At 42.0% G+C, this 23,871-nt stretch overlaps 1 protein-coding gene across 5 annotated transcripts in view; it reads left to right on the top strand.

Annotated features, from left to right (window-relative positions):
* Positions 1–23,871, top strand: part of MCTP2 (multiple C2 and transmembrane domain containing 2) — a 202,634-nt gene that overhangs the window by 117,641 nt on the left and 61,122 nt on the right. For all 5 annotated transcript variants that reach the window (XM_068991401.1, XM_068991400.1, XM_068991399.1 and 2 more), the window contains exon 16: positions 1,130–1,249. In XM_068991401.1, the coding sequence (XP_068847502.1) occupies positions 1,130–1,249 (120 nt within the window). The remainder of the gene's footprint in view (positions 1–1,129; positions 1,250–23,871) is intronic.

The following is a 23,871-nucleotide window of genomic DNA, read 5'->3' as shown; positions in this document are numbered from 1 at the left end:
GGCATTGCTGTTTTTGCAAACAGATTGAAATGAATCTACCTACATCTGGGAGAAAAGACTGCCTGTGCCAAACAGGACCTTCACCTCCATGTGGGGTGGCTTTGGGAGGTGGGAGCACCAGAGGGTTTGGGGCTGAGACCCTGGGGTATGTTAGGTTTCTCCCTCAGGGCCTCTCACCACCAAGTATCCCCAGTGGTTGCAAAGTTGAAACCTGTACTTGTGACTCAGCAAGTTAAAATCTCTTGGTATGTGCCAGGCACTGTTCTAAGCCCTTCAAGTGTCACCACAACCTCCAAGGTTAGCACTCCTATGTCAACCTCATTGAATAAGAGAGGTTAAGAAGCTGGCCCCAAATCACACAGCAAAGAGGTGGGAGAGCTGGATTCCCTCCGCAGAAAGTTGCTTTGGTGTGTTGCTGCTGTTGTTCATTTGCTGAGTCATGTCCAGCTCTTTGCATCCCCATGGACTGCAGCATGCTAGGCTTTCCTGTCCTTCACTCTGTCCCGACTCGTGTCCATGGAGTCGGTGATGCCATCCAACCATCTCATCCTGTCACCCTGTCCTCCCGCTCTCAGTCTTTCCCAGCATCAGGGTCTTCTCCAGTGAGTTGGCACTTCACATCAGGTAGCCAAAGGATTGGAGCTTTATAGACTTTTTCTTCTAGGTGTGATGAGCTAGAATGCATGTAGATTTCTACTAAAACTACCCAGTTCCTTCCAAACTAAAACCTAAACAGCACAAATCCTCGCTCTATTCTCTCTGTCTTTCTCAAACACACACACATACAAATTCACACACATCATGTGCCTAATGACTGTATTTTTTACCAGCTCAATTTTGTGTTGAACATTATTGAAACAGCCTGTTCTCCTTTAAAGGAGCTATAAAATGCATTGGATTTTCTTTTCCTCCCTGAATGGTCATATTTTAAAAATGAATTCTAGAAAAATTTTAGGACTCTTCTTTATTGTTTTTATTTTTTATTTTATTCTTTATTGTTAATTCTTTATTCTTTATTGTTAATTCGTGGCTATACAGAATATAATTCAAATGACCAAGCCGTCTGATCTAAAGAGAATAATTGAAGTGTGTAAGTCTTGTTCCCTGTTTTCCATTTTTTTAAAATCAGATCTTATCCAGAGATGTAGACCGAGTGAAGAGACTCACCATGGGTATATGGAATACAATACAGTTCCTTAAAAGCTGCTTCCAGTGGGAATCCACGCTGAGAAGTACAGTAGCATTCATGGTAAGGTTCCTTTAAAAAAAAAAATTCAGATTATTTGTTCTGAGTCCCAAATCCAAAGGCAGTTGAGTTTTATTATACTTAGATGAAACAGAATGGTGCACATTCAGCAAAGCAGAAGTTTATACCAGTAAGGAAACTTAAAAAATAAAGGATGTACAGTCACCTTCTTAAAATATATTATGTAGGAGACACAGGAGACTATGTAGGGAGTTTCTTTCTAAGACCATCCTTATCAGATTTATCCTTGGAAATCCCTTAACTTACCCGACTCATGATTTAGTCACTCAGTCGTGTCCAACTCTTGCAACCTCATGGACTGTTGCCCTCCAGGCTCCTCTATCCATGGGATTCTCCCAGGCAAGAATACTGGAGTGGGTTGCCATTCCCTTCTCCAGGGGATCTTCCCAACTGAGGGATCAAGCCTGGGTCTCCTGCATTGCAGGCAGATTCTTTACCCACTGAGCCACCGCACTCCTACTCAGATACTGTCTCTTGATGGGCTTCCCTGGTAGCTCAGTTGGTGAAGGAACCACTTGCAATGCAGGAGACCCTTGTTCAATTACTGAGTTGGGAAGATCTGCTGGAGAAGGGACAGGCTACCCACTCCAGTATTCTCGGGCTTCCCTTGTGGCTCAGCTGGTAAAGAATCCGTCTGCGATGCAGGAGACCTGGGTTTGGTCCCTGGGTTGGGAAGATCCCCTGGAGAAGGGACAGGCTACCCACTCCAGTATTCTCGGGCTTCCCTTGTGGCTCAGCTGGTAAAGAATCCATCTGTGATGCGGGAGACCTGGGTTTGGTCCCTGGGTTGGGAAGATCCCCTGGAGAAGGGAAAGGCTACCCACTCCAGTATTCCGGCCTGGAGAATTCCGTGGACGGGTCGCAACGAGTCGAGCATGACTCTGAATGTTCTTGTGGTGCTGGTTATGGCCATTTGTTTCATCACTACGTGGGTCTGTTTCTCTCCTTCTGTGCCCATAAGTGCCGGCGTTTTTTGGAAAATGGCAGATGAACAATCATATGATTAAATGAAGACTGACTTGCTCTAATTTATGTTTTAAGTAAATCATTGACAGACTTTGGTATACAAAACATATGTTCATATCGAACCTCTTGAGTCATAACTGATTACTACAAGTTGACTCAACAGCACTGAGGAGAACCATGATGTCTGTGAAATACACTTTTATACCATCGGCCCTTCCTTATGAGCATGCTAAAATCACAGAATCTCAGACCTGCACGTGATCTTCAAACCACCTGGGTCAACCTCCGAGAGTCCCAGAATCTAGTAGGGACTTGAAAGTTATTAATAGCACAATGTCCTCACTTTGCATCTTGGGGCATCCTCCCTTGTCTGTAAAGGAGCTTGTCATTGACCAGATTGGTAGCATCCAGCGGAGGAGGAGGAAAAAGAGAAAACAGTCGCTCAGCTGCTCTTCTTGCGCCTTCTGTATTATGCCAGTAGTACCCAACCTTTTTGATACCAAGGACTGGTTTCATGGAAGACAGTTTTTCTATGGACCAGGGGTGGATGGTGGGGGGGTGTTCCAGATGATTCAGGGTTTTCACATTTATTGTGCGGTTCATTTCTCTTCTTATTACAGCAGCTCCACCTCAGGGCATCAGGCATTAGATCCCAGATGTTGGGGACCCCTGTGTGATGTCATTAACTTCTGTCTCCTGTACAGGTCACAGTGTGACCTAATACATATGTGAGCAGTCTAGTCACGATTGTGGCTCTTCTGTCCCCTGCATCCGATCATCAGGCTCATTCCTACCCACTGGGCATATCTGCATGAAAAAAAAAGTCAGTCCCAGAGGTCAGTGGATTCAAAGTCACTTCCACTTGTATTAGGTAAGCAGTGTACTGGCTCCACAAGAGGCCTTTTCTTAGCCGTTGGGGCTCATTCTATTTTGTCCTTAGTTAATGCTAGTTTTTCGTTGGTTTGGGAGGCAGAAGTTCTGTGACGGCTGCAGCCTTGGCCTTTAACATCCTTTTTCTTTGGTTTAAAGTTGCTCGACCAATTGGCCTTGGTTACACCATGAAGAAGGGTTTCTTTAATCCCTATCTGACTTTGATTGGGGGTCGATTCACCCACTTTCCTTTCTCACGTTCCCCCTCAGCTGGTGGCTGCTTCTCTCCAGTCTCCCTGCCTCTTTTTCCCACCTGAATTCTCTTTACAAACTTTCCAGGGAACGTTCTCTGTGATTCTGGGCAAAAGAGGCCAGTTACCACCACTGGTGGTTTCTTCCACTCAGCACCCGGGCCAGCCGCTTGGAAGAGGAAAGGGTTTCCTCTTTCTGGAGCTTAGTTTCTGGCACTGGGATTTTTAGAAAAACAAGAGATCTGTTGCATTGGATTATGTAGGGGGATGACAGAAATGATTAATGGGCTGTCGGCGTGATCTGAAGAAAGATTACCGCAAGTGAATAGAAGTAAGTTGTTTCATGGAGGGGGCTTCTACCCGGGAAGCGAGCCTTGGCAGCGGGGCCACTTCTGCACCACCTGTGACCTGAGTGAACCCTCCTTGCTGACACGACGTTGCAGAGTCCTCTGCCAGCCTGGCTGCCAGGCTCAGGCTGGCACATGGTCTTTGAACATCCCTCAGTCCCACAGAATGAAAGATACAGGGGTGCTCTTCTTGCTGGTTTGCCAAAATGAGATTTTGCAGGAATCCCTTGGGAGCATCCAGGACCGTAAGAGGCCCCACTGGCAGTGTGGATAGGGGACGTTTTCCCCTGGACCTCCCTGGAAAAATGCAGAGTCAATTACCAGTGATCCTTGCATCCTCTCTCTCTCTCTCTCTCTCTCTCTCTCTGGGTTGTCTTGAGAGCTTCACTCAGATACACTTAATTTTCTGTTGTCCTTTGGAGTTCGGCTTTTGAATGACTGTGTCACGTTGACCCTGACCATCCATGGCGGATCTCAAGAGATAGGGCACAGGTAGACGTGCGTATCTCCCTTCCCTAAGCTGCGGATGTGTGATTTCATTCAAGAATGTTTTTGTCGCTACCATCATAGTCATTGCAAAACCATTTATGCTCCTCAACATAAGAACACCTAAAGAAAATGCATTATTAGGATAAAATACAAAATGTGTCATGCTGCGGCTGCTAAGTTGCTTCAGTCACGTCCAACTCTGTGCGACCCCATAGACAGCAGCCCACCAGGCTCCCCTGTCCCTGGGATTCTCCAGGCAAGAACACTGGAGTGGGTTGCCATTTCCTTCTCCAATGCATGAAAGTGAAAGTGAAGTAGCTCAGTCGTGTCCGACTCTTCGCAACCCCATGGACTGCAGCCCACCAGGCTCCTCCGTCCATGGGATTTTCCAGGCAAGAGTGCTGGAGTGGGGTGCCATTGCCATCTCTGAAAATGTGTCATAGCCTCCCTTATTTATTTAATAAGATCACGGGCAGCCGAGCCTTCCTATTTTTCGGAAGACATTTTGTTTTCGTGGCTCTTGCTTACAGACTTAACATCAGCTGCTTGTGGAGGACTGATGAGGGAAGCCACACCCGGAGGGTGCCACTGGCCATATCCCTGACTCTGGAGGGCTCCCTTCAGGGTGGTCTTTTGGCTGAATGTTGGGTCCTCCAGTGACCTGGGCCAGACAGGGAGGAGGGGAGACTCTAATGCTGAAGCCTGGCTTCCCTCCTCCCATCCCCTCTCGGGAATACCATATTTGTCTTGTGGGGTATGGTACAAATATTCTCCTACAATCTGCTGAAGACAGACTTTTGCTCCTGGTCTTAATTCATCCATGTGATGCCTTAGTTCATGCCTCTTCCACTTGCCCTGATATTACAGAACAATTTTTGTGCTGTCTGAAGCAAGGTCTTTTTTTCAAAAATTTTAATTTCTTAAAAAAAAAGTATTCATTTATTTGGCCCTGCCGGATCTTAGTTGCAGCATTTGGGGCCTTCGTTGTGTCATGCAGAACCTTTCAGTGCAGCCCCTGAACTCTCTCTCGTGTGCTCAGGCTTAGTTGCTCTGTGGCTTGTGGGATCTTAGTTCCTCGACCAGGGATCAAAGTCACGTCCCCTGCATGGCAAGATGGATCCTCTACCACTTTGCCACCAGGGAAATCCCTGAAGCAAGGTCTTAAAGCAAGGATTTATTTATCAGTAGGACTGCATGTGAAAGCCTTTCTCTGTTAGAAATTAGGATAAGTGCTATTTGAGGGTTCATTGCCCAGATGTGAGAAGAACCGGGTTGGTTGAACCAGTCTCCTCTGGGGCTTGTCCTTCCCCTAGAGGTACAGCACTGCAAGCTAAAGGCAGAACTCTAGGAATTTTTGTTCACTTCTGTTTTGTCAGATAACATAAAGTTGCATTACTAACATCATGTCTGTGTGTCTATTTTCAGCTGATAAAAAGCAGGAATGCTATAGGATCATGTTGAGGATATTCTGGCTGTTAATTTTAAGACTTTATGAAAGCAAGCCATACATTTCTAAGGAATCCTGTGGATGTGTATATGAATATATCATATCTTGTTGAAAGCGGGAGTTAAAGGAAAGCAGCCTGTTGAGATCTAGGTCCAGAATCACAGGAGAAAAAGGAAATCTAGGTCCATGTGGTGCCCAGTCAGAAGCAGATGAACAAACATGAGAAAAATTACCTTTTTAGGCTGTCTAAGCATCAGCCTACCCCATGGGGATGAATCCCCTCTCCACGTAAGATGGGTGGTTCTATTCCCCATACTAAAAGAAGAAAGTTATCTTCAATTCCCTGACACCTGCTATGTGGGTGTTGCTATATGCTGTTTAACTCATTGTTATTGTGAGGAGTTAATTGTGGACTTTTCCTTTAATTTTTCTTGACGTATAGTTTTATAATGATTTACAATGTTGTGTTAGCGTCAGGTGTCTATCAAAGTGATTCAGTTATATGTATATATGTCTATTCTTTTCCAGATTCTTTTCCCATATAGGTTATTACAAGATACTGAGTATAGTTCCCTGTGCTATACAGTAGGTCATTGAATGTGGACTTTTTTACAGCAGTCAAGTTCTCAATCACCCTTCTATAGGCTTGAGGGGTTTGTTGTTGTTGTTGTTGTTAGGATAATTAGGGGAAATCTTGCTCATTACTGCTTTTGAGTCTTTCTCCTTCCCCTTAAGTTTTCTAGATTTTTTTTCTTACTATGTTATATTTTCTGAGCTTGACATGTTTGAAGTTAAATTGTTTTCCACTCAAAATTTCACAGTCTAGTTTCTGCAATTAAAAGACAAGTTCATATGAGGTGTTAGCTTATTGACAGGCCACATGTAGCCGAAGCATCACGTCTGGAAGAAGCACATCTGTATATTTCCATGTGAGTGGATTTTTAAAATATACATGGTGTCTTACATGCATGCTCATGATCCTTCCCAGTCACAGTCTTTGAACTCTGGGGATAACTAATGGCGCATGTCGTATCACTGTTCACTGCATGTCAGGTACCGTCCTAAGCATGTCGTAAATGTTCATTCATTTCGTTCTTACAACAACCTGCAGGTGTAGGTGCCAATTACAGCATTTCCTTCTTTTTACAGATAAGAAAAATGAGCCCCTGGAGGTTAAATAAAGGTTAATAATAAGGGGACAGAGCTCATAAGCTTTTAAGAGGCAGAGCTGAGATTTCAACTCAGACCATCGGAATTTAGAGTCCTTGCACTTAACCACTGGGCTACCCTGCCTCTTATATATGCCAAAGATGTAGTGATTGTAGTCTTTGTATTTCAAGGACCCTTGTGTCCAGGATCCTTGTCCTTAGAGCCAAAGACACGAACTGTGGTCCTTGTATTTAGATAGATAGATAGATAGATAGATAGATAGATAGATAGATAGATAGATAGATAGATAGATAGTGACTCTTCCCAGGTGGTGCTAGCAGTAAAGAACTCGCCTGCCAGTGCAAGAGAGGTAAGAGGGCTGGGTTTGATCGCTGGGTCAGGAGGATTCCCTGAAGAAGGGAATGGCAACCACGCCAGTATTCTTGCCTGGAGAACCCCATGGACAGACAAGGCTGGCGTGTTACAGTCCATAGTATTACAAAAAAGACTGACTGAAGTGACTTAGCACCACGCAGTCACATAATAACTCCAGGAACAACCATATGAGTCACTTCCTATATGTATCTAGATATTATGAATGGGAGTTAAGCCTATCCCAAGATGCTTTGCGAGAAAGAAACCGTCAACATGTGGGTAAGAATAATTCTCAGATATAGTCATTATATTCACAAGAGCTGGAATTAAAGAAGCGAAAAGTGGAAATGTCTGTAGCCTCTTTGGGGGACATCCCTGACTGTGGGAATCACATGCTTATGACATCCTTGGAATTCAGCTTCATGGTCTGGAAAACCTCAGTGCTTGGTTCTAGGCTAAGCCCCAAATTGAGGACTGAGTTATCTTTTCCTGCTTTTGGAGGAAGCTCTTAGATGGTGTAGAAAGATTTTTGAGGCGGGGCAGTGAAGAGTGAAAAGAACTAAAGGAAGGAACCATGGAAGAAATGTATTCTTTTCAGATTTTCTTCAGGTATTTCAAGATGTTCAGAATAAGGGCTAGGAGTCAAGAAGAGTGACTGTCTACATTGGTAAATTATTACAGAATATCTTAAAGCAATAGGTTTCAGAGGCATTAGCCTAATTTTCTAGTGTGGGAGGGCCTATATTTCTAGTGTATATTCCCATGTCTAGTGCAAACGCATTATTTGATGATAGTTAAAAGGAATTGAATTTTTTTAAAAAAGATAATTTTGTATCTTGATACTTGTATTGTTCAATCATCTGAGTTTTTGTTTTTCTCTTAGGTAACTGTATATTACAAGCCCCAGTATTGTCTATAAAAAGACCTAAGGTTGTATCATGGCATAAATGCATTGATTTTTTCATATGACAGAAAATATTTGCTTGACAGTTGGCATCATCAGAAGATTATTTTAAATAGCAAAGATCTCCCAATGCTGTTTAAAAAAAAGTTGCACTTATATAGTTGGTTTTTTCTACCAATCTTTCAGGCACTTACCTCTTGTATCAGGGAGAGAAGTCTGTGGGGCATTTTTGATGGATTCCTTATTTATTAAATTTTTACTTGGATCTTTGAAGTTAAAAAGCAATCTATGTCTACCATATATCAATGGGTATCTTCATAAAGCTATGCTTTTAACATCTGTGACTTTTTTTCCTGTATTTCTTGATTGTAAGAAACCGAAGAATTAATTCTTCAGAGTTGACAGGTCCTGCAATATGATATATAACTTAAAGCATCAATCAACCCCCCCATGAGGTTAAAATACAGTTCTCCACTTTCATGCTGCTAGCTTCTACTTAACACATACAGAATTCTTAGCTTTTAGGGATCCTATAATTTTGAGAAGTGTGAAATGATTTCGCATTGAAACTGAAAAACAACAGCAACTGTAACAGAACAAACCTTTCCATCAGGCATGAATGTGTGCGTACACACACACACACACACACACACACACACACAGCACTGAGAAGCAGAGGGCACACACACACACACAGACACACACACAGACATACACACACACACAGACACACACACAGCACTGAGAAGCAGAGGGCACACACACACACACAGACACACACAGACATACACACACACACAGACACACAGCACTGAGAAGCAGAGGGCACACACACACACACACACAGACACACACACAGACATACACACAGACACACACACACACAGCACTGAGAAGCAGAGGGCACACACACACACACAGACACACACACACACACACACAGCACTGAGAAGCAGAGGGCATTTGGGAAACAAAAAGTTATACTGCTGGAAGTTTTCTGAGAACAGTTTGAAAAAATTTCATGAGACCTGGAGAAGTGCCCCTTCTGTCACCCACAGGATTCAGATTGAATTTACTTTGGTACAAATGCTTACAATGAACTTTTTGTTTTCAGATCGGCCTATTAAAATAGTCCTGGTCATACTGTTTAGCACAGGGAACTCTGCTCAATGTTAGGTGGCAGCCTGGATGGGAAGGGAGTTTGGGAAGAACAGATGCATGTATATGTATGGCCCAGTTGCTCTGCTGTGAACCTGAAGCTATCACAACCTTGTTAATCGACTATAAAAAAAAAAAAATTCACAGTTACCATCACCATTTTGTCTTGGAAAAAAATTTTAGGCATCTTAAATGCTACAAAAATGTATACTTATATGCAGAAATCTCTAGGTATATTACATGGGATGCTTAAGATATTTGCCAGTTTATTATGTTTCTATTTAACATGATCTCCAAAACCTTCCTTTTCACAGAGGACTAGCTAACATACTTTCAGAAATACCGTAAAGTTCTTTTTCAGCAATTTTTTTCATAAGAACAATCCATTATTGTACATTGTGATTGTAATTTTTTACAACATAATTGCACCTCATATTGACATCTTCTCAGGCATTAACTAATTATGCCATTTAATAAAATTACAGTAATTGCATTAAAAGATTATCTATTGAAAATTTAAAAGGACACTCTTAGCTATTTTAGCATATTTCATGTTTATATTTTCAGTTTCATAATTGAATTGCATTTCCAGACAGAATTCTAGCTATACTGAAATGAAATCAGTTGGTCTTTTGGAGCATCCCAGTTTTGACTAGTAAGCATTTGGTCTTAGTTTTTTAAAGTCTGGAACAGCATATGGTGTCATGGCCCTGTGGGTCATCAGTGAATGGTTCTGGTAGGCGCAGCCCCTGATGGGGACTCTTGACTCTACCCACTGCCTTTCCTGCGCTTTCTCTTGGGAGGTATTTGTAAGCACACACTTTCTCACCTTCTCTGGATTTTCTGGTTAGAGACCGTTGTTCTTTGCAGAGTCCAGAGAATTCAGTCTAGTTCACTCTGCTGTCTAGAGATACCCTACTGTTAATTTGAACTTGATCCTGACTCTTGGAACTTAAATCTTAGAGAAAGAAAAGACTTCAGTGACCATGTCACTCTTTGACCCGGGCCATTTCACGGCCTCCTTCAAGCCTGCCCATCTCCCTCCTTCCTGCTTCCCTCCCTCCCTTTCCACAACTGTTGTCTGTCCAGTGTTAGATATTGAGATGCAGCAATGAAATGATCGTAGTAAGTCCTCTGTCCATCTATCCTGGGCTTCCCTGGTGGCTCAGTGGTAAAGAATCCATCTGCCAATGCAGGAGAGGCAGGTTCAAGCCCTGGGTCAGAAAGATCCGCTGGAGGAGGGCATGGCAGCCCACTCCAGTGTTCTTGCCTGGAGAATCCTGTGGACAGAGGAGCCTGGCGGCCTCCTCTTCTCTTCTCTCCCTCCCTCCTTCCGTCCCTCCCTCCCTTCTCTCCCCAGCCTCTCCCCGGCATCCCTTCCCCCCTCTTTTGCTGCCCTTTCTTTCTTTCCCTTACCTTCCCTCCAGTGTGTTCCTCTTATACCTGAAACCAAAGTGGTAACCTTTTAATTATTAAAGCACACCATAAGAAAAAGTAAACTTGCCCTTTAGAGAGAAAATTAAGTAATACAAATATTTTTAAACATATGATGTGAACTACAAATGTGGATAGGAATTATTAGCTGATATAACTATTGAGAGGCTGGGTGTTGCTGCCCTAACTCAGAGAAAAACTTCACTGAAGTGGGTACAGGTGTGCACACACACACACACAGTTGCTGTTTCATTGAAAAGGTTGTGAAGGACCTGTTTGAGGATGGGGTTGAAATGCAAAGCATTGTCTTCTGTGTTATGTGATTAATGTTTAAGAGTCAACTATCTCTAGGGCTGATTAATGTGCATGGAAATGCCAAATCATGGGGTTCTATCTTTCAGGCTATGATCGTACTTTTCATGTTTGACCTAATAAATTATGTTCTTTATATCAAAAAGGGGGGTTTTATTTTAATATTTCAGGGTAATGTCATATGCTTAAGAAATTCAGTGTAACTTGCTGTATGATTGAAGGATTGTGTTAGGACATTGTGAGCTGTGGACTGAATGACAGAGGCCCAGTCTGTTATCTATGTACCCATCCTTACTGCTTATCTCGGAATTGAGTATACTGCAGGCATCAAATCAATGCTTCTTAGAAGAGTGCTGGAACTCATGCACACCATCTGTTATCAGATACTGTTTGTATTCTGACCATAGCAACCCAGTGACCCCACCAGAGGGGAAGATTCAGAAACAGCCAAAAATAGCTTCATTGTAATCTTTTCGGATATACGTTTTCTCAACTTTGTCTCAAGGCTATCCATGTCCGGTGGGGGCTGGTGGTAATTGCAGCTTAATAGCCTCAAGACATCGGTAGGATAATGCGGGGAGGGGAGGGGACTGGCAAATCTCTAACCCAGATCCACAGCCCCTGAATCTGCAGGGATTTTATTTTTTATTCTTACAGAGCCAAGTGCATCCCCCCCCCAATCTGTTTCTATATATGACACCTGGATGTGCAAACATTTTGCATGATGCAAAAATGGAAAAGGAGATTTAGAAATAAAAGAGAGGGCTTGGGCAGAGAGGAGTAGAGTGCTCGTGTCTCTGAACATGGGACTGGTTTCCTGCTTCAGTTCTGACCTGTTGAAGAACCACGCTCAGCACTTGCATTTCCAGCTAATTCGATATTGCCTTTTTGGTGGTCCGAGCTTTGTCATTTGTTTGGAAGCTGTCATCTTTATTAGTGTCTCTGGCTGATCTTCGAGGCTCCCCATTAGGTGGCGCGTGCTCTCCGTTGTCTGGCTGGGCTTGGCGAGCCGCTGGCCCTTTGATTGCTGTGTGATGCGGGCATGCTCACCGGGCAGCCTGTAATTAGACCCACCACAGATGACAGCTACAAGGGAGCATGGTAATCCTTCGAGCTGCCTGATCTGATGTTTATGGAGAGAAGCCTTCTTTGTGGTCTGGTTAGGGTTGACTATATTGTATTGTACTTTTGCCATTTGATTTATAATTCAGGAAGGTGTGTTTTGCTCCTTCTCTGCTGAGCTTGGAGTCATGTCATTGGCCTTTGAAATAATAGAGCTAATTTTGGGGGGGGATGTTTTAATTGGACTGATACTCTCGCTCCCGCTTTTATTTTAAAAGATAGGAAGACAGCTAAATAAAAAAGTCTGTTCATTATGTCATCATCTAAACCCCATTCCTGTTCAATGTTTATTGACTATTTTAGTCTCCTTGGGATTTTCTTATAACCCAGATCCATGCTTTTTGGCCCCTTAAAATAAACTTGCCTATTTCTGTCCTCGCTTTTTAAAATTTTGGTTTTAACTCACTGCCAGAGATACTTGATTTTGTCAAGGAAAAGTAAAAAGAAAGGAATACACTCCTTAGCTCGGTTGGTATTAAAGCGAGACACTCATGGCTACAATTTTAAGTCTGGAAAAGCATGGAGCTCTATGTTCTTTCACAGGGGAAGAAACCAAAGGTTTGGGAAAGTGATTTTTCCCTCCTGGCCTTTAGAATGGAGGATTATCAGCCCTGATGCCATTTTCACAATGTGTGGCTTGGGCGGTCATAAATTTTGCAATGATGGTTTCATTTCATGAGTATGAGCTGTATCTACACAGTGTCCACAGATTCTGCTATTAAAAGTTCTTTAAAAACACACTTTTCTGCAAGTCTTACCTTTGGAAAATATGCGTCTGGAGAGTCGCTACCCAGAGGGGTCATGTGCTTTGGAGGAACAAATATCTATAACGTTACTTGGTGTGGGCTTAGCTGACCCTTTTCTTGTCTTGTAAGAAATTGTTTATTTATTTATTTGTTTTTGTTTTCAGTTGCACTGGGTCTTCCTTGCTGCCCGTGAGCATTCTCGAGTTGCAGAGGATGGGAGTTGCGCTCTTGTTGTGGGGGCTTCTGTTGTGAGCACAAGTGCTGGGCACGCGGGCTCAGTGGTTGCCGCATGTGGGCTCTAGAGCTTGGGCGTCAGTAGTTGTGGTGCACAGGCTTAGGTGCCCTGTGGCATGTGGGATCTTTCCAGATCAGGGATCGAACTTGTGACCTCTGCATTGGTGGGTGGACTCTTTCCCACTGGACCACCAGGGAAGTCCTTGACTGACCCTTCCTTACAGCAGATGAGTGTTCCTCATCAGGACTTGATGGGGACAGTGCTGCTGCTAAGGGTGAAACTGATGAGGATGATAATCAGTGTTTGTGTGTTATGGGTGTTTAAGTTGTGACTTCTGCTTTTCAATGTGTTCTCACCTTATTAGGCTACAACAACACTTTTAGATTGAAGGCAGGAGGAGAAAGGGACGACAGAGAATGAGTCGGATGGCATCACTGACTCAATGGACATGAGTTTGAGCAAACTCCAGGAGTTAGTTGGTGATGGACAGGGAAGCCTGGTGTGCTGCAGTCCATTGGGTCACAAAGAGCACACGACTGAGCGACTGAACTGAACACTTTTAGCGAAATATTGTCTCGCATTTGTCTCTTGTTTTAAAGACCAGCAGAATACTAAGTATGAATTTGCAAACAGAAGCATTTCTTCTGCCCTGGTATAAACCAGGTGCATGCACCTATAAACTTTATTTTCAACTATTCCATAGTAAAAGTGCTTTTCCTTGGAAAGTGTTGAAGGCCTCACATTGAGGAAATTTCCATAGACTGGTTTCTTCTCTGCAAAATAGGAAAATGTGATGTGTGTTTAGCTGTTAAAAAATTAGCCGCCTAGGCCTCAGTCACCTTTGCTGCTTTCTGTAAATTTTGTTTTGCATTTCATTGGTGATCTTTAAACTTTTAGTAATGGACGTGTTTCAAGGGAAAAATAACTGATTGCCTGGAAATTGAGTGCATGTGCATGACCACACCCAAGGAAGGGAAGGGGAGGGAATTGGGAAGAGGAGGAAGAGGAGAGAGGCAAAGGAAAAGAGAAAGAATACCAGATAGCCTTTCCATTGTTGGAGTTTGCTTAAAGACAGTCCTGCAGGTGGCGATAGAAACTCATAAATGATAAAAGTCCCAAAGTAAATTTCTGTGCAGTTTCTTGGGGATTTTAATTTTGGTAATTTATTTTTAATTTGATACAGTCATCTACAGGCAGAAATCATTACATTAGAAAAAAAATCAAATATGCATGTTATGTAATCTCTGTTTTTATACAAATTTTCTCGGATATTCTGTGGCTTGTTCATCTGTATGCACAAAAGATAAGATCTAGGTTACTGCTGAACTAGTACAGATTTTATATGGCAAATAACCATTTTAAGCCTCTTTTTAAAATTTTTTGTTTTACTTTTCTTAACCTGTAGCTAAAATTTGATGCCTGTACCATTGGTTAGGTTTATAAAGACTTTTGCTATTGAGTACTAAGTTGCCTAAGTTTAGTGATGTGTGTGTGTGTGTGTGTGTGTATTTTCTTGTGTGTCATTTCCTCCTCCAGAGGATCTTCCCAACTCAGGGATTGAACCTGTGTCTCCTGCACTGGCAGGCAGATACTTTACCACTGAGCCACTTGGGAAGCCCTCTTGTGTGTCAAAAGATAAAATCAATTGCTTCCATAGGACATTTTCTTCCTTAGCCAGTTGTTGAAGGTAAGTTTTAATCTGAGAGGACTCACAGATTCTTTGAAAGCTATTTATTTTACCCAGCAATAAAAACACAACATAAACAATTTGTTATGAGAACACTAGAAATAGTATGCTGCCTCTGTTAAGTCGCTTCAGTCGTGTCCAACTCCGTGCAGCCCCATAGACGGAAGCCCACCAGGCTCCTCTGTCCCTGGGATTCTCCAGGCAAGAATACTGGAGTGGGTTGCCATTTCCTTCTCCAAGAAATTGTATAGTGGATATGATAACAGTTTTTAGTTATTTTAATTACTTCATTTTAGATATCAGGCATTGTTCAAGCAAAGTTAAAACATTCAGTAGATATTTCTTCCCTGCTAGTTAACGTTCAAAAGTTCTTAAATTGCTTTTTGCGAATATGTATTTTCATTTGCCATTTTTCCTTAAGTTTGGGTTTGAAGATGCAAACTCTAAAGTGATTTGCTTAAACATAAAGCTAATTTTCAGCTCTCCTCTTTTCATGTAGCCTCATTTAAAAAACCTTGGCAGTGCACATTTTCAAGGGGAACTGCCTTGATTCCAGAAAATGTAATTATTTTGGTTTAAATGCTTTAGGCTGTAGATGTTGAGTGTCATCAACAGACAGCTATGATAGTCTCGAGGAAATTGTGCGAAATTCAGTCTTTGTCCCTCTCCTGAACTTCGCTAAGTCTTGTGGTGAAGTTCAGAACCAATAAGGTCTTGTATGCTGTACCTTTAAATACAGAATTTCTTAGAAGGAGGGCAAGAGAAGATAAAAGAAACCTTCTAGCCTTCTTACATTCTATTTCAATTGCTATTCCAGTTACTCATGAGGATAGCAAGTCAGACTCTTGGAAAACCTATTTTTCTGCTTTCACGTAAAGAATACGCAGTTCTTTGCTCTGTTAGCAACTGACCACAAATCTAATCCATTAAAAAATACATCGTGGTAAGCAGTTCTTGAAAATGTTTATAATAAATGGTAAAAGCCAAGCTTCTGCTGTGAGATTAGCAGTTGCAACAGGATGTGTTCATCAGGAAATAGGTTACGGCCTTAACAGTGTGTCCTGCCGTGTAACCTGCAGGATAGACGCCGATTTAAAAGCTTGCAGTGTAAGGAGTTTATTTGACTTCCTCCCTTTGCTTTCTTTTGCGTATTACAGTGTTGTTTATCACACATGTGTTTTTCTCAACGAATCTCTTCTGAAGTTCATATTATAGACAAAGAGCATCCAGTGCTTTGGAGGTTGTCCCCCACCACACACAAACACACACACACACACACACACACCCATATTAAGACAAATTCACTTTTACAGAATGAACTCTGTAGATTAAGAAAAAATAATAAGAGAATGGTGAAAGATGATTTTCCTGATGTCTAGACTCACCCTTAAACCACACCCCCCCCATCTTAAAGATGCAGGAAATACCGCTATGGATTATGGTGATTTTCCTGCTTTTTGCTTGATTACCTTCCAGTGTCGGAGGCAGTGGACAGTCATGCTAATGAATAATACCTTCTACGTGGATGATACCTATAGTCACACGCACGCAGTGACTAAGAGATCAAATATACTGGCTAAAAAGCCTTAGGGAAGCATTATGTGTCTGAGGTCTGATCTATTGTCTGGGAGGTCGGAGAGTGTTAATGCACTCTGCAAAGATTACACTCCCTCTCTAATTGCTCCAACACTTCCTTAAAGGATTTAAACAGTCAGGAAAGGTGATGCTCCTTGTCAGTTTTTGTCTTCTGCCTGCAGTTGAAGTTTATCTGTCTTTCCGCTGAGACCACTAGATCAAGTAGCCTCGCCAGTGTCAAAGGCATAAACTCTGAATTAAGAGTGAAAGCAATGAGAGATGTTATTTACAGCTCCATTATGACTTGCTCTTTAAATGCTTTGCATTCCATTGCTGGTGTTTACATTGTGAAAACGAGAGCATATCCGTGTTCAGGAAAGGGGGGCTGAAAGAAGTCCAAGGCTTCACTTTGACTTTTGATCAGATTTGTTTTCATAATCTTTTCTCAATGCCATAAGGGCCAGTGTGGCATTTTGCACTGAAGTTATTTCCGGTAAAGACAGATGTAAAGAATAGTAGACATTAGCATTTCCTCTCTGCCGCTTCCCCCACCAACACACAAACACATACGCACACTCAATTCTGAAATACTTAACTTGAATTAGGCACATACAAGACTGACCCACACATAGACCTGATAACTTTGTCCAGAACATCATTGGAAATTTCATATGTTGTGCAAAGGTATTTTTTAAAACCTCACCTTTCTGCATTAAAGAACGCTTCCTTATTCTTGTGTGGTGTCCGAAAGCTGAGATCATAATTTTAATCAGACTCCTGTATCTCTTACATTGCTTTCATTTTAACTCAGCATTTTCTAAATAACACCGAAAAGCTTTAAGGAAGCTTTTCTCAATTCTTCCATGATGGGAGTGCAGGAAATCCTAGGGTTCTGTATGTTGCAGGCGCCATATTGCACTCCTTAAATTCATAGTCAGCCTTGCTGGAGGAGTGGGGAGGGCAAGCTTGCATTTCACCCTGAGCATTTTCTGCCCACTCTGTACAGTTGCATCATTGAGAGAGAAGAATTCCTCTTAGATCAGTTGAGATTGCTAATATATGTGGCCTACAGCCTGCAATATAATATTTATGTTGCTTCTAGAAGAGACTTGGGAGAATTCCCTGTAAATCGAGATGGTAGTCTGAATGATGGCTGTAGATGGATTTTTTTTTTTTTTTTTTAAGAAATCCTTGTTTGTCCCACGGGACTTTCACACTTTTCAGCTGACAGCACTGTATTTTACTCATATTGTGTAAAGCTGTCAGTGTATGCGTTACGTGCGTCTCCTGAAGCCTCCGAGCAGATGACGAGAACTATTGCTCGAGGCGGGAAAGCAGCATTCGAATCAATATCTTCAGGAGAGAATTTCTCCCGGGTCTCCCGTGCCTGCTCCTACGTGGACTGTCCCTCGCACTTCTTCTTCCTGTATGTTCCCTTGCACTGTTGGTAGATTACACTGAATGTTTCATCTGTATATAAAAATTAAAAATTCAAACAAAAATCTGGCCCACATGAAGAACAGGCCCTTTGGGCATATGGTTCATTATGCATATTCGTTTAATTACTAAAACACTTGGGATGGCTTTCCTGCCCTTGCTTTCAACTTGCAAAGTTGGATCTCTTCTCTTGCACAGAAAATGTAGCCCAGGATTCTGTTTTGAAGGAGAAAAAGAAAGGGTGGAAGGGGAAGAGCCTTTGAAGAAATTATTACTGGAATTTACCAAAAGGAGGTGTGATGCTCAGTATGAAACCAATGGGAGTCAGAGTCTATCTCTTCTTCTCTTCTGTTTTCATCCCTTTCTCCCTCTGATTTCTCCCACTGGCCCTGAAAGCTAGCTTTACTGTGGTTGGTTTATATGAATGCAAGCAGGGCAGGAATGTAAGACTCAGAGTTCAGGTTTCAAGTACATTCCCTCTGAGCAACTCAAGTCTCATGATGAAGCTGTCTAAGTTTTATTGGTTAGAAAGGCCGTGCTGTGAAAGTGTGACTTTAATTGATTTTTCAGGGCAAACAGGTGGCGATGGTTTAGACATGCCCTAGCCTCAATGCCACTCCTAATTTGGAGTGGTGAATATAATAGCTTTATTAAAATAAACAATCTCCTGGCTTCGCTTTTACCTGAACATCTGCCTCTTGGATTTTAAAGGGCCTTGTAAAATACTTTCACTCTGCGCTTAAATGGATCCGATCCTAAAAAAGCTGAGGAAGACTTATTTTCTATTCTTGTCATTAAACTTATTATTTTTTGTTTGAAAGGAAAAACATTGAAATTCACATGGCATCTTTAAATAGGATCATGCTTGTTTTAGGAATATGGGTGCTTGTTTTGGGCACATTCGCTTCCATGATGCGACAGATTTTAAATGTAAGAGGCCAAAAATTGAACTTGTACTTGCTGGGCTTTGATTTGAGCTATTGTTTTGGTGGGCAGAAGCTTGTTTGAGTGTGAATGGTATGTGTGTATGTATGAGTGTGTGTGTGTGTGTATGTATGAGTATGTGTGTGTGTGTATGTATGTGTGTGTGTATGTATGAGTGTGTATGTATATATGTGTGTATGTATGAGTGTGTGTGTATGAGTGTGTGTGTGTATGTATGAGTGTGTGTGTGTATGTATGAGTATGTGTGTGTGTGTATGTATGGGTGTGTGTATGTATGTGTGTGTATATATGTGTGTATGTATGAGTGTGTGTATATATGTGTGTATGTATGAGTGTGTGTGTGTGTATGAGTGTGTGTGTATGTATGAGTGTGTGTGTGTGTGAGTGTGTGTGTGTGTACGTTTGAGGGTGTGTGTGTGTGTGTGTGTATGAGGGTGTGTGTGTGTGGACATACATGCTGCTGAAAGACCATATTTTAGGTTTCTTCCTAGTTAATAGTGATGCCCAGTGTTGACAGAAGTCTGTTTGGATTAAAATAAACTCAGGACTCCTGAGAGCATTTTTAAGGGAAAGGAAGATCCAAACTTGGCATCCTTTTTATTGTTAGTGGCTCTGAAACAAGCACAATTTTCTTTTTGATTAAGCAAATAGGTAGTTGGTCCGAGTAATGGGAGACCATCCAAGACATTCTTACTCCATTCCCTAAAGGAATTGTCCTTTGCTATGAAGAGCATCGCTCACTAATCCCTGTTGGAGGCTTTCCGAATTAAGGCACCTTAGTCTATTTTAAGCACAGTGAATATGTACAGAGCTCTTGCAGGCTTAATGTGAATGTATTGCAACCCTGATTCATTTTAGTGCCAGAAATAAAGCTGCAAGTGGAGGAACTTAATACAGTGAACTGCTTTATTCCATCACTGTGCTAATGCTAATTAGATACACTAGCTTTATTACCTGGAGCATTTTTCCTGTATTCATTCTGATCCAATCTTTCTGTGAATATGAAGGAATAAGTCTTCAGCGTTCAGTTGAAGTTTTTAGTCACAATTACAGCTTGATGTTCATCTGAGCAAAGTCAGCGAACACTTGTAGAGAATGCTTTGTCTACTTAGCGTACAATTAGAGCCCCATTGGACTTCTCCCACCGAGGGTGCCCACAGTGCCAATAATTACGCCTCTGAAATGAGCGAGACACTTATCGGTACATTTAATATAATTTTTTCTTGACCTCCTTGAAATGCCCAGATTTTTGGGGAATAAATAAATGTGTGATGGTTTTTTTTCCTCCCTCCATTTAATCAGAGCAGATATTTTGCTGATGGCTTTGAAAGATGTGTTTACCAAAATCAGACTTTCTACTGCTCAATTACCAGCTTTGGCAAAAACGCATAATGAGGAATTTATTATCTGGTTCTAGATATTATGATCATTATGGAATTATCATTCTAGGGGAAAAAGCCAATAGCTACAGCACATTACATGTTTTTTTTTCTTTCATTTAACTTAGTGCTTTTCTATTTTTAAAACTAGTTGTCTGCCTTTGTGAGTAGCGTGGGGATTTTTATTAGGCTATGGGTACTTGTTTGACTTGTTCCCATTTATGTAGAATCATCAAGAAATGTAAAGCATAGAGTAGCTGGTAACATGATGGGATTTTTATAAATACTTTATATTTAAAAGAGGGGAAAGATGATGTATTTAGTGAGAAACATGTGCATAAGTACAAGTTATAATTATTTTTTTTTCATGTTTTCAAAAAATCCCATTACACAGTCAAGAGGGGAAAATGAATGTTAATAAAAACTCTCTATCTAGAAAAATACAGTCTAAAAGTCTTTAATTCATATTTAATATTAGTATTATGTGGGCTTTCTATGTAGAGATGTCCTCTTAAATCAGAATGGAATAAGTTACATTCTTCATAAAAATATTCAGTTAATGTAATGTGACATTGGCAGTTTGAAAATTACATGCATTGTTTATTTAAACAGTTATAGAGGATAATCAAAGCAAGAAACACATAATACAGATATCTTTCTACAAAAGTATTGAGAATAAACTTCCCCTTGTGATTATTCTTACCTAAATCTAGAGTTAATTGATGGAGTTTTGTCACTAAGATTAGACAAGATAAGATACCCAGTTTTTCTCCCAATGAACTGACCAGATCATGTATGTCTTGTAGAAATAAAGGCAACACCAAACAAGTACCAGAAATGGTATATTCCAATGCCCAAGAAAATAGGCAGTTAATCAGTGTTGATCTGGTAAACTTCCTTGGTGTATTGGGCTTCCCTGGGGGCACAGCGGTGAAGAATCTGTCCGCGATGCAGGAGACGCAGGTTTGATCCCTGGGTCAGAAAGATCCCCTGAAGGAGGGCTTGACCACCTACTCTAGTATTTTTGCCTGGGAAATCACATGGACGGAAGAATGTAGTGGGCTACAGTCCATAGGGTCGCAAGAGTCAGACACAGCTTAGTGACTCCACCATAACCACCACCTATGTGCATTACGGTAAGCTAAGCCTGACGTAGAAGTCCAGGCTGAAATACAAAGGTTTATTAGAGGACAGAGGAGAAAACTGAGGGTCTGAGCAGGAAAGGACATTTTGAGGTTTGCCAAAGTCGTTCTTCTTTGGTTGGTGCTATCTCCCTCTTACGTCTTTCGAGGTGGAGACTAGGCTGGGAAGAACACATTCTCTCCTAGACCGCTGCTTCCTTCCAAAGATGTAGAATTGTTTTTCTGGTCAGTCTATCCAAAAATCTTTCCCTAGGTGTGTTCACATCTTTTGCATTTTGCTACTTTATTAGTTTTCTACTGCTACAAGTCACCATACACCTGAGTGGCTTAAGACAACACACGTTTATTATCTTCCTCTTCTGGATGGAGGTCAGAAACCTACATGGTCTCACTGCACTAAAATCAAATGTTGGAGAGGCTGTGTTCCATTCTGGGAAGAATATGTTCCGCTTGCTTTTCCAGCTTCTAGAGGCTGCCCTTGGCTCATACCTTCTCCCATCGTTAGATGCAGCAAGGGCACAAGGTTCAGTCCTTACATGGCAGCACTCTGACCTTGCTTCTGCCCTCACGTCATTTCCTGAATTTTTTTCTGCCTCCATCTTCCACTTTTAAAGACTCTCTGATTATATTAGACTCAACCAAATAATTCATGATGATATCCGTGTGTTAATGTCAGATGATCAGCAGCCTTAACTCCATCAGGAATCTTCATTCCCCTTTGCAGTATAACACAGTCACAGGATCTGGGGAAAAGGATGTGGGTATCTTTGGGGTACCATTATTCTGCCTATTACAACCTGTTATGACTGTCTTCTATTCATGTTGCTTTCTTGTAGATAAGGGTTTCTGAAGCAAGTACTGGTTCCTTGCCTAGAAATTAATTTAGCATATGTTTGGGAGGAGGGAGGAAGAGTTTATATATTATGGAATTTTAATCTGAGATTGGCTGGGAGGATTGTAGTTACAAATATACAGAAGTCACATGTGATTAGTAACTTGAAAGATTGTTGGTGTTTCTGACTTGCTCAATCTATTTCCCTGTGACTGACAGTGTATAGCTGGGGGTGGCAGGTGGGGTCAGACATCTAGCAGGAAGCTGTGTCCCTCTCCACACAGCAGATCTTGGGTATCAGAACCCCAGCAAAGAAAGGAATAGATGGGCTAAGGGGACAAGGAGTGACTTAAAGGTCTGTCTGTGACTCAGAAGTAATTCCTGGTAAGTGAATGTTACTGGGCATAAGATCCATGGCATTTCCATACCTGATTCCCTGCAGTGAATCAAAGTCTAATCCATGTTTAAAAATGAAAGTGGCTCAGTCATGTCTGACTCTTTGCGACCCCAGGGACTCAATAGTTTACTTTTTCCAGGGGATCTTCCCAACCCAGTGATCGAACCGAGGTCTCCTGCATTGCAGGCAAATTCTTTACCAGCTTAGCCACGAGGGAATCCATGTTTAAAGAACCAAAACAGGCTATATTCTTTGTATAACAACACCCTTCATCATCCCAGAAAAGGGATTTTGCCCATTTGCCTTGCCCATTTCTGTTCATAGAATTTTTCTGTTTCTCATTTCCTTACCCTGTTCCCATCAGTGTTACCCTGAGGACGGCCAGTACATAAAGAAGCCTCCTGTAGTGCAGGAGATCCGGGACAGCCAGGTTCAATCCCTGGTTCAGGAAGGTTGCCTGGAGGAGGCAATGGCCACCCACTCCAGTATTCTTGCCTGGAAAATTCCATGGACAGAGAAACCTGGCAGGGTATCATCCATGGGGTTGCAGAGAGTCAGACACAACTGAGCACGTGGCACACACATACACATTTCCATAATTAAGGGCACTTTCCTACTAAAACGATCTAGTCAAGTATTTGGTCTTAATATTCTCTTTAAAAATCTGTTAACAAATTCCCATTTAATTTAGGATCACATCTTCAACTTACTACCGTGACACACAGGTCTTTCCACAAACTGGCCTATGTTTTCCTTCTCAGTGCCTTGTTCCCTGTGTCTCAAGGAAAGTTCTAGCATCATGAAAAGCTCATTTGTATTACCCCTTAATGTGCACACACCCCCAGCTGTAGCCCTGGCAACCACTTACCAATCATCATAATTTTGTCATTTCTCGACTGTCATACAGAAGGAATCTTATATTAGGTAACCTTCGCAGATGCATTTTCCCCACTCATTATAATGGCTTTCAGATCCGTCCAAGTTGCACGCATTAGTAGTTCACGCCTAGCTTGAGTTTTTGAAAAATCCGAGCACCGGGTAACATCAAACCTAATCCTAATCTCACATGAAAACAGCTGTAGTTGGAAAAGAGTTGCAGTCTGAGTGTACCCTGATTGCCACCACTCCTTCTGGTCTGACACCCGGGCTTCCTGTACTTTATATTTTACCCTGACCCCTGTGGGCACCTGGGTCTGTAACCCTGGGCAGAGCTTCGGCACTTCAGTCATGTCTGACTCTTGTGACCCCGTAGACTGTAGCTGCCAGGCTCCTCTGTCCATGGGATTTTCCAGGCAAGAACACTGGAGTGGGAGCCATTTCCTAGTCCAGAAGGTCTTCCTGACCCCACATCTCTTGCACCTCCTGTGTTGGCAGGCAGGTCCTTCACTGCCACACCACCCCGGAA

This window comes from Capricornis sumatraensis, chromosome 19, assembly GCF_032405125.1.
Source record: "Capricornis sumatraensis isolate serow.1 chromosome 19, serow.2, whole genome shotgun sequence".
NCBI lineage: Eukaryota > Metazoa > Chordata > Mammalia > Artiodactyla > Bovidae > Capricornis > Capricornis sumatraensis.
Note: the sequence above shows the minus strand (reverse complement) of the source record. Positions and strands in the feature narration are given on the sequence as shown.